Source organism: Ambystoma mexicanum, chromosome 1q (genome assembly GCF_040938575.1).
Source record: "Ambystoma mexicanum isolate Mex_15411 chromosome 1q, UKY_AmexF1_1, whole genome shotgun sequence".
Lineage (NCBI taxonomy): Eukaryota > Metazoa > Chordata > Amphibia > Caudata > Ambystomatidae > Ambystoma > Ambystoma mexicanum.
In genome coordinates this window covers 265,018,099-265,030,259 of record NC_090922.1, presented here as the reverse complement: position 1 = coordinate 265,030,259, position 12,161 = coordinate 265,018,099, and the positions used below count along the sequence as shown (strand labels likewise).

The following is a 12,161-nucleotide window of genomic DNA, read 5'->3' as shown; positions in this document are numbered from 1 at the left end:
GATTAACTGGGCCGATGGTCAGCTGACAAACTGGCCAGGGTGTTCTGGCCTGGTGTTTTCGCAAAAAGCAGGTATCTCTTTTAAGTCCACAGAGCTTGCAAGGGGATCCGGCCCTTTGTTTTGAGCAACAATAAACGTGGGGTGAAGTAACGCTTGAGGCCTGAGTGACCGATACTCCCTGCGTTTCGGTTGTTTTCTCAGGATGTGGCTAGAGGCCATGAGTGTTGAACTGGTAGTTGTATAAATTAGAATGTTCCAATGACGCCAGTAAGCCGGCGTGGTTGAGATGGTTATCGACAGTTCAGAGGGAACCTGTTTATTCTGCTGTTCCTCATTTTGTTTGAACTAGCCGTGCAAACCATGTGCAATTACATTTAGGCTTAAGAGATCTCAGACCAGCTGGGACTTGTAATTAATTATGTTTGCATCTGAATGTGTAAGTGTATGATGATGTCATGACCTACCACAGATGAATCCTAAAAAGGGGTGGGCTATGAATATGATCTGACGATGGCAGTTAAGATAACTGACTCCAATGAGAATGGGAGAATTGGAGAAAGATTGGATTTCTTTTGTATAGGTCTTGTCCAATCACATGTGGGGGGTGGATTGTAATAAGATATACAGGAGTGTCTCAACTGTTGCAAAAATGTATATATTGTGTCAGCTTATATGGTTTGGGGAGACTCTGGTTAGTTTGACTCTACAGCATCATCTAACTCCTCCCTGGACTTGTAAAATAAACTTTCTTTATGTACAAAATGTGCACTTGCTTCTTAAGTGGTGGGCCCACTTTGGGTTAAGGTGATTAGGGGCCTATCCCTACAAAATGCTCAACTCGAACTGTGCATCCAGTCTCCAGCATCTATGCCATCAAAGTCACTGTCCAAACCCACCTGGGGCCTTCACAATCCTCCCTCTTTCAAGCATCATTTCGAACCACAACAGACTTCAGCTTGACTCCGGCTCAACACCACTCCTTGTATGGAACAATGGGACCACTGCATTCGAGCCTGATTCGAATCACATGAACATGTGACGAATCTTAACAATATGTCCCTTTTCCCAAGAGGGGAGCCACCCCTTTTGAGGGTAGGGAAGTGAGCTCACTACGCAAGACCCTCCATGAGGTCTGGGCAAGTGGGACCTCACTCTCGTCTGGGTACCATGAGCAATGAAGATGGACATCCTTTCATCTACTCTACTGACCTATATAAAAAGGAAAATGAACCATGAATGGAGCGGGAACGCAGATGTGAGCCCCTGGAGCATTGACGTCCTGGAGGAGCAGAACCACGTCTAGCCGCAGTGCCAGTGGCAGCCTGCCGGGCGAGAAAACCGCTAGTTGGAGGCTGGAAGGCGGGTACCTTGACCGAGCAAGAGGGTCCGGTCAAGGGAAAGGAGAAGACAGAAAGACAAACTGTCTTCTTGGGTGGTGTGACTATTGAAGAGCAGTGGTGGGCCTGGTGCCCAGCAATGACCACCAAGACCTGAGAAACGAGAGTAGCCCGCGATCCCGAGCTCCCAGGGACATGTGTGTTTCCTGCTAGAAGAGGAGTGGACGAGGAAAGAGACGCCACAGAAGTGTGTGGGCGAGTGTAAGCGACAGAGGCCCACAACTGCGGGTATCCAAGAGCTCAGCAATCGACGCAGTTGTGAAATACTAAGAGAATGTAACGGGGCAGGCGGCCCGACAAACCCAGAGAGAAAAGATTATGAACAATGTTATGCAAGGCTGGAATAGCCACCACAGTGTGTGAAGTCAAGAGAATGTAATGGGCACATAGCCTCACAAACCTCACAAACCCAGAGAGAAAGGGATATGAACAGTGTTATGCAAGTCAGGGTAATTAGGATTCAGACAGAAGACTTTTGCTTGAACTTGACGTAGACCCTTAGTTTTACTTTTGTTAGGTAGGGAACTTCCCTCATAGTGATAGGGAAAGTTAGGCGTTTTCTTTTTATTTAAATAAAACCCCTTCTAACATGTCACTGAGTTGTCAAACTCCTTCGGTTTACCACAAAACATACTGAAGAGCCTGGTTCTATATTGCAGAACCGCCAAAAACAGAAAAGGGTATTATCGACGGGTAACTGCCCCCATGGTCCACCTTTGGGCCCTGCAGACAGGCTAGGCCACCTTCAATCTCTTTTAGCACCAGAACATGCCCTTTGTGAAATCATTGTTTATTGTTTATTGCCTTTCTCCCCAATGTTTAGTTACCCAGAGTGCTGCATCTTGCTCTCTTTGCATTTTATCTGTTCTTTCCACAGGGTTTGTTTTTTTTAGTTTTTTTTTTTATTTAGTTACTTTTGCAGATGGTGTGTTTAATCAAAGTATATATATATTTGTATAGAACCTTAATAGGACATTTTTTCAACAGTTATACTTTGCTGTTTGGGATACTAATGAATGACATTCACACACCTCTCGAGAGTATAGCCTTCCATTAGACACACATTTCCACAAAATATGAAGGAGGTATATCTCTTAACTGTGCCTGTGTGATCTTTACTATTAGGATAACTCTAGTTTTGTAGAAGTGTGAGGACTAGTAGGTGGTTTAATCGCTACTCATCCTTGTACTCCAACGTGGCAGAAGTCACTTTGTCGCAAGAGGAACTACGCCTGATTGGCAAAGAACCGAACTCTGGGGACAGTGTCCAAAACAAGATGTAATATTGGAAGAGCGCACTAAGAATATTGGCGTGCACGAAACCAAAGGCCACGTGCCTGAGTATCCTTTGCATTTCAGCTTGAAAGACAGGAAGGATCTCCTCCTTTTAATGCGGCCCAGCATTGATTGGCGACACCCTGTTCTATCCTGTTCTTTCTCCAGCTATAATGACTAAGACTAGTACCCAAAGGTCACTGGTGCATCAAGGGGCAGAAGTGGGTTAAATTCGATAGGAATTCTGGGGCATCCCACTGAATTTATGGTGAGAGAATGCATTATTCACAATCTGGAAAACATATTTGTTCTGTATTATGAGATCCTTAAAGGGAGAATATAGAGGCCTATCTGCCTACTATAGAGAAAGTGCCCTGGTGTTAGGGACAAAACTTTGCCACCCACTAAGTATGTTCAACTGGTGGAACCATACTGTGGCATGCAGAAAGTAGAAATGTTTACATGTGTATGTTCTGTTGTCTTGAACTGAGATTTTAACTTGGCTTTGATAATACTCTGGCGATGTATGACCTGTAAGAGATTTGGACTTAGAAGCAGGCACTGGAATTACTCAACATTTTCACGCACTGGTTCCATTTTACGCTAGAAAAGAACTTAATTAGTATCAAAAATTAAATAGGTGTACTCCATCTACGTTTAAAACGGAATAGTACTCACAAAGAGAACTTTAAGAAAGAAGCGGCTCTAATGAGTGAACGCCAACATTGGAGAGGCTAACCGCCGGTACTTACCAGGACATCACTAAAGAGGGCTAGTAACAACAACAGAGACTCTCTTCTGGAATACAGAGTATGTGCTATTGAAAAAAGATGACAAACTGGTTTTTGTCAATACTTATAGACATCTTTCTAATACCATTAAAAAAACTGTGACCAGAAATTGGGATATTTAGGCCCAAGGGAGCAAACCATTAGCTCGGTCTATTTTTGCCTTCAAAAGGAGCGCTAACTTAAAAGAGCAGATTACCAGAAACAATATCTGCCTAACTCAAACCAAACAAATCACACTCCCTGAACAGTGGTGCATGCCAAATTTGAACAGACACTATCCATGTGGCAGCTGCGTATGTTGTGGCTCAACCCACAAAAGCAATGAATAGACTTGGGTCTTAACACCCCTTAGAGACAAATGAGCCTGACCAACTGTAACTCCACTATGGTCATCTACGGAATCTGATGTCCATACAAGAAACTTTACATCGGCACGACCGAGTGAAAGGTCAAAACATGAATAGGTGAGCACAGAAGTTCAGAATCGTACCGAAAATGTTCCCTTAGTTGACCATTGGATAGAACATATGCACAAATTGGAGGATTTGTGCTGGACTGTAATCTGGAAACGTATTGCAAGCACAGATCGTAGCAGAGAAAAAAGGACATTACTTAAAAAAGAACGATTGATTTATCTGGCCAAAACTACTGTTAATGGGCTCAACGAGAAACTTTATTGGTCAGCCTAACATCATTGTTTTTTGATTTTTTACCCCGGGCAGTACATGGGGCCCACTCTTCACTTTTACTTTTTATTCCAAGCACATACTTAAGAGGCGAGGAAGCGAGACTCTGAAAACTAGTTACACGCTACGATCATAAGTTCTGATTTTTCTGATCTTTTTTCGCGGGTGCCAGTGTACCATACACATTCTGACCACTGCCCCTTGGGAGTGTTTTCACCCACGTGATATTTTGACCCTTAAACTTGTCTGTGTAAATAAAGTCCACCTTCACTCCTCCTCCCACGTACTTTGTTGGGAGGAGAGAGGTCGGCGTCTCCTGATTATAGCACTGATTGATGCAGCTGCAACGTCCTGTCCGAACGGTCTCCTTCAACCTTATGTGATAAACGGTAAGACATTTGTTTGTTCATTTCTTTAATCATTAGACCGAGCACTGAACGGGACGACAATTTCTAAGACACATGACGCTTTTTCTCATTTGGCATTGTAGAATATATTTTGTCATAATCCAGTGACGGGCATTCCGTGTATATGCTATCAGCTAATCCTGGGCCTGAACCGTGGCTCGTGCAGTGTAATCGGAACAGCAGTGACACTCTAATTGACCCCGAGATGGTTGCAAGCCCCATGGGCCTCTTGCCGACATCGACTGTGAGGTCCACCATCGCACAGGTTATTTGCAACACGCCTCAAACTTTGTGAATTAGCTTGCACATGACTATAATTTACTGATAACTATTTTCATTTTTTTTAACTTTTTAAGTAACGCAGCAGAGACGCTTTAACCAATCATTTTCCTACAAGACCCCATGTGACGGTAATCCATCTGTTTGAGGTCTAAGGCGTTCTAGTTAACAACACATAATCTGGTGCTTACTATTTTAACTCCATGAATGAAGATTACCTGCAACTCAGTCATTGTACTTTGCTGGGTTCCTGTAGATCGATTAACCCACCCACTGGGTGAGTTCTTTTCTTTGTTTCGGTAGCCTGTATGTTTTAGGGTACCCGGCACTGCTTTTTCTCCCCTGTCAAGTTGAGAAGGAGTCAATCCCGTGGTCAGAGTTGGTGTGAGGTTATGTCTTTGCACCAATCTTTTGTACTACTTAGGCTTCCTTTCATGGCCAGTTTGGAACATTTATAGCAGTTGTTATTGATAGTTAGTAATTCTAACCTGCCGACTTTGGAACATTTATAACAGTTGCTATTGATAGTAATTCGTGCTCACTTTCCACCCACCTTTGCCTTTGAGAGACTGTGTAAAACAGCTGTAGTTTTCCATATGCTGTTCTCTCATTCCTTAGAGACCCTCTCAATCCATCTCTTAGCGAGGTCTGGACAAGCACAGGCCATTTTTTCCTTTCATAACAGCAATTGACTTATTGACCTATACGTAGCTGGTGTGACAACACACGCTGTTTCATGTCCTTGTGCCAGTTTGTGTTCACTTATTAGTGTTAATAGGTGTGGTGAAATTAGAGTTCATCTCCTATTCTTTCTAAGATATGTAAGTTTGGTTAGACACATTCATGCTGTGGACATAAGGTTGATTTATACCTATGTTCCATTTTTCTTTTTCCGGAAAGGTCCACTATAACCTTCCCATTACACAGCGAACATGTATGCTGTGTTTGGAATTTGGACTAACTAGAATTGGACCACTAAGCGGCCAACTACCTGGTTCAGACTGAAGATAAAGACAATCTTCAATGTGATGTTTTTTTATGTAGTATGCTGTTGATAATTTGACAGACAAGTTTCCCCTGATGAATTTCCCTCGATTTTATAGTGTGAGTGTGAGGAATGAAACGTGTTGGGTGTTTTGAATGAGTATGAATTGGTTTGACTGAGAGTGCAACAATTCCATTCTGAATGAGTCAATTGAATATTAACATTTGTTCTTGTTTATGTTTTTTGTAGTGGTTTATATTTTACCCTTTGGTGTGTAGTAGAGGAATCAGTTCCCCTCTACCATTATTCGTTTATATGTATTTCCTTGCCTGCACAATTGTACAACTTTTTATTGCTCGACAAACAATTGTTTCGTTTTGTCTCCCAAATTTGAATTTTATTTGATGTTCTCATTAAAAACAGACTGGTGGCAGGTTGAATTCTCCTACAGGCTACCAGTATTTTTCCACAATGCAGTTGTGTTTGTGAATCCATGAGGAATTAGTACTCCTTTCCTGAATTAGAAAGCTACCTACAAGCTTTTTTGTGTATATGTTGATGGTTCATTACCTCTATTTGAGGGTTATGCTTGTAGAGCAGGGTAAATGTAATTTTCCCCTCATACCTCTTAGTGTGTTGACAGTACTCCATCTAAGGCCATCAATGTACGCTGGCCTGAGCATACAGATTTATTGAGGAGGACTGAGCCAGGCACATGTGTGAAATGTACCAGACTCCAGGCTCCAAGCATAAACTTTGGGTGAATTTCTCTGATTCTATATATCTGCCTATACATTTCAAACAAAACTCACAGTGCCTGGAAAGGCTGGGTGTAGTATTAGCACTATGGTGTGCCAACTCTCCCTTACTTCCAAGCTGCTCAAGGAGGACCTGAATGGTGGTGCTTTACACTTCCCAGCATCACAGAGGATAAACCTGGGGATTAGGTGAGACACGGAATGTTGACTCATAAAGTCTTCTCTAGTTTATATGTCAACAGCTTAATAGAATGACCTATTTCCTGTCATCTAGAGCAATCCCCAGAGGAAAAAAGCTACATTTAGATTGCAGGCCTAAATTGAGCGTTCTTGGTTTGCAAAGAACAAAGGACAATTTTCAGAGAGACTACTTGGTGGAGTTCTGGGAAATGGATGCCCCTATGCATTATCTATGCACTGAAACTATTTGGTATAGTACTAGCCAATGGAGCTCATTATTTAAAGCAGGAGTCTGCAATATCTGTCTCTGTAGATGCACTGGGCTGCAACTACCATCAGCCAGACCCAACATGTTTAATGTTGAGAAATACATTTTCAGGATGGGATATGTATTAATGGAGCAAATTACAAGTACACCGACACAGCCGTGCACTGTATAGAAATATTTGTGTGTCTCTAATTCAGCTTCAAAGCATTATCATCATGATGTTTTTTTTCATAATGTATACAATGTTCAACCAATCATTTTATTCAATTGTTTGTGTACCAAAGAGTTTATCTCACGTTTTTCAATGCATTTCAGTCCCTTGGGAACCCCATTCAGGTGGTTATATGAAAAGAATGAACCAAAATTGAACTGTTTTAAGACTCTAATATGCGAAAGTCTTTACAAATGCTGCAAGCTTACCTTCTCAGCACCTCTGACGCTGCATAAGTCCAAATATTTGTTCAATATAGCGGCATTCATTCCACTCTCGTCTCAACGTTAGGAAATGTCCCCTGATCTCGATGTACAAACCTATTGTAGTCCTTTTTTAGTGTTTTGTGGACTAAAGATTCAGAGTATCCTTATTTATGGTGGACGTCTTCGATATCAAATGTTCTCTGTGTAACAATGTTTGCCATGCTTAAACATACTAGCATTAGTAAGACTTTTGTCCATGTATTTGGAACAAATTACCAACCCAAATAAGACTAGTGACCTCCATCTTACAGTTCAGGAAGGAACTGAAGACCCTACTCTTCAAAGAGTCTCTCTCCAATTGCTGTCCGCAACACAAAATCCCTTCTTCACTCACTCTGGAGCTCCTCTCTCCCCTGCCGATAACAGCTGCCTCTGCTACTCCACCACCTTACCTGAAACCCGCGGAGTGCATCCCCTATATACAGCAATGCTCTATAGCTACGTTTATGCATGCACAAGGATATATACATCTATTAAACATTGTAATAAACATTAATATAAAGCTGCATTGCTTTATAGCTAGGTGTGTGCTCTATGAATCCCATACGTCAAACATAAATACATATATAAAAAATGGTTATAAACACTATTATTTAGTGATATCTAAAATGACATCAAAAACACTCTAGGGGGAAATAGGACTGTATGTAAAGCAGGGAGGTGGTCCCACTTCACAGACAGTCATGTTCTCTTGTGTTCCGTGTTATATTATCTTAGAGCGGTTTACCTTAAAATCAACCTCAAGATATCAATGGGCAAAATATCAAACTTCTATTAAATGCAGTGCACTTGGGGTTAACTTACCAACACCCTATTCACTTTATACATTTTTCCCAATGTTTATTTCATTGTATTTAACAGAAAACGACTTATAGAACTTGTACTTTATAAATACATGACAAAGTCAAAGATAGAAAAGTAGAAAATGTCAAACATTAAAAGAGCCAAAAAAACGTATTATTTCAATGTCAAATTGAGTCAGTTTAGTTAGAATCACAATTCAACATTTAAAGACAATTATTAAAAGATGTAGATACAGCTAAACAAGAACTGAATAATAAACTGGTGGTAGAACTCATTGTCAATCAACAACTTAAAGACATAATTGAAGGATGCAGCTCTAGCTAAACAAAAAATGAAAGCAATTCAGCCAGCTGCTGGAACCCATTGTCGACAGAGAATATTATTTTGATATCTATGGAATTGCCTTTAAAGGTGACTGTGATTCTAATGTAAGTGATTCGATTTTTCTTGGCAACAACACGTTTTTTGTCTCTCTTAATCTTTGTTATTTTTTTACTTATATATCTATGAATTGATCATGTATTTATTGCAAGGTTCGCATTCTACAGGTTGTTTTCTGCTAAATGCAATGTATTTCATGAAATATAACATTATGATTTTGAAGTGATAAGTAATATGTAACTATTCACTATTAAAAACTAATTCATTTTTCATAAGATGAGTTAAGACGGTACTGTCTGAGACTAAAAATAACTGACAGCCCATGAGTAAAATGGGAGAGCGAGAGAAAGAGAGCACGTGATCAAGCAGTACCGCCACGGGTTAAACATGAGAAAAGGCTGTACCAAAAGGAGAGGGTGTAGCCGTTGGGGCATGCTTCACTTTCGCGCACTAGGAACGTGCCGTCCTTGCCCCCCGTTTCTGCACAGTACTCCTGCAGAAGCTTCTCCGCTGTCACGCGCCCGCCATTCATCTTCCCATGGAACCACTTCTCGCTCAGATGGAGGTCGGTGGTCTTCTGATCCTGGGGATAAGAAGAGGAGCACAACAATAAAGCATCACACAGGTAATAACTGCCCTTAGTTACCACCTTAGAGTGCTGTTTCTGAAGCCCTTAAAACACACACACACATGCACCTTTCTAAAAATGCAATCACAGACGTGACCTGTCCAAACTTGCACAACATTTCTGTACAATTTGATCTCAAGGGCATTGCATAGTCTGCCACACATTCTGTAATTTCCTATCACTCTGGCAGTTTGGCAGACCTTCTTTGGTTGGACAACTCTCCCACACATAGATAGAGGACCTAGAGTTTGCCAGACATGTTGCAGCTGCCAGATACTGCTGAACAGGTCAGACCTGCAGGGGTTTGCCACATCAGCTATATTGCAATCAGACCTAACCAAGTGGGCCCGGGAGTATAGCTCAGGTGCAATGCACTTGTCTTGGAAGCAAGACAACGCAGAGCAATACAGGTTCAAATCCTAGTCGAATGCTTACAGACTGGTCCCCAGTATGAAGCTTGTTATAAATGATTAATCTATACATATATTTGTGGAAGTGTTTTTGTATGTTTGGGGTTGGCTCCAGTTGGTTGGCTGAAATTTTGGCCCACGGTCAGAATACCAGTCTGGGGTGTACTGGAGATAGTGCAATTTGATCAACCCCACCCATTCCCCCTGCACTGTATTATCAGTATAGGCGGTTTTGGGAGATTGCAGATTTTGCGATTGTTGGCTCCATCCCCACAACAGTTGATGGGCTTACATTTTGGCCCAAGGACGGCATACCAGTCTGGGGTGTACTGGGGATAGTGAAATTTGACCAACCTCACCCATTCGCCCTGCACAGCGGTAGAGCAGAGTCCGGCCCTATGCTATCAGTATAGGCGATTTCGGGAGATTGATCATTTTGTGATTTTTCAAAAATAGGAAGTTATGACACAATAAAACACAAACAATGCTATAGCAGACCCCCACGTGCATGTCAGCCACAGACCTGGGCTACCCTGGGTGGTACCACTAGTTAATTAATTAATTAATTATTAGTATATCAGAACACAGGGCTCTAAATTGACTAGTTTGCCAGAACCACGACATTTTGACAGACAGGTCACTGCTGGCTTGACATCCTACATGTTTCAGACCTAATCTTAAGCAATTTTCCTGACTTTCTGCAATTTGGCAAACTCTTTACTCGCGTCCAACTCTTGTACAGTGTTCCAGCACTCCTGCTGCTCGAAGTGACCACGACTCTTGCATTATTTAGACCCATCTCTAATGTGAAGGACCAATTCCACTGCTAACTCTTGGAATTTCTCCAGCAAATCTGGAGCAGATATTCAATCTCTCTTTATGTCTGGTTAGTGACATGCCTTTGCAACAGTCCCTGCCACCCCAAAGATGTGCTCCTGAGCATCCTAAATGCTAAAATAATACGTTATTGCTGAAAATATTCATTGGTCTCATTAAAAGATGAAAACGAAATGGCAATACATTAACTGCTGAACAACCTTAATGAAAGATGCAAGAATACTCAAAAAGAAATGGGTGAAGTAAATGCATTCAGTCATAGTACACTGAGGGGCTGATTCACAAACCCATTTTACAATGGCGCAATCCCATAGGAAAATCTTTTGTAAATCAGGCTGCCACAGTGCTACAAATTAAACAATAAAAACAACTGGAGGCAAGCAGAGTTAAATGCAGAAAATGTTGGCTATTATGGGGTGGATTTAATCTGTTTAATTTCTTCTGCAAAACCATGGAAGGCCATTTAAAAAAAGAAGCATTTATCCCCTTTTCTATAAAGGGAATACAAAGATGTGTGTATAGTTTTTGTCCACTGGAAATATATTCACAGTAGCATGAGAGGGTGTAAGACTGTGGCCCGATGGTCTGGAATCTTCACTAGGCAGTTATAGTTTTTTTCACAAGTAAATTTATCAACTTCAACACCTAAATCCACAGCCACTATCATCAAAGGAGCTCTACATCGTCTGATAGTTTACATCGCCTCTACAACACATTTCTGATGGTAAATTGATCTGACTTCCTCTCACTAAGCTACAACTTCTACTCGATCACACAGTTTAAGTCTACCACTCCCTCCACACCCTCTAATGGAAGTGCATCCTGCAACACCACACTACACCTCCAGTGATAAGATCTTTGTCATGAGAGGCCTTTGCTGGGGAACTTTTAAACACATTTTGTCCTTCGAACCAAGTTTACATGAAAACTTAAGCTTGTTACAGTAATTGGTATGAGTATATACAGCACAGTGACAAGAAGAGCACATATATGAGGCACTATATACAAGCAAGTGTCTGTAAAACACAAACGGCAAGCAGTAAATATATACAAGAATATATACAACATATGCCCAGGAGCAGGGCATGCAGGGTGTCTAGGCAAAAGGGTATTTTGCCTATCTGGGTGACTGTTTTTACCTTTATTCACACTAGGTCCGAGGACAGGGAGGGGTCGGTGAAACCTATTGATCCAGAGGTTTACCCTAGAGGAAGGAGGGGAGAAGCACCCGACAGCTATACTGTTGATATGGGTATGTATGAAACATGCTTACACACTGGGCAAACAGTGATCTGTAAGGCAAAATTCTTATGATCGGAATGTATGGTGAATTCAGTGCACCTGCCTGCGAACATGTGTATAGCCAGCTAACAACAAGCTTTTGGGAGGGGACTTGCTGAGCTATCCTGGAGGATGGCAACAGCCTGCGCATGCCCAAACCCCATAGAGTCAAGGGCTCTTTGTTCTTCCATTCACCTATGGCAGGTTCCTTTAAGAGAAAGGAGAGATGTGCTAAGGTGAAGCTACTGCCCACGAGTGTGGGATTCATGCTTTTTATTTTTGTGCACCTTTTCTCGTAGCCTTTTCCTGCTAAACAC

At 41.7% G+C, this 12,161-nt stretch overlaps 1 protein-coding gene across 2 annotated transcripts in view; it reads right to left on the bottom strand.

The window, feature by feature from the left end:
* The window catches only part of PLCG2 (phospholipase C gamma 2), a 953,330-nt gene that overhangs the window by 304,089 nt on the left and 637,080 nt on the right, over positions 1 to 12,161 (bottom strand). For both annotated transcript variants that reach the window (XM_069638435.1, XM_069638443.1), the window contains exon 17: positions 9,093 to 9,271. In XM_069638435.1, coding sequence (XP_069494536.1) covers positions 9,093 to 9,271 — 179 coding nt within the window. The remainder of the gene's footprint in view (positions 1 to 9,092; positions 9,272 to 12,161) is intronic.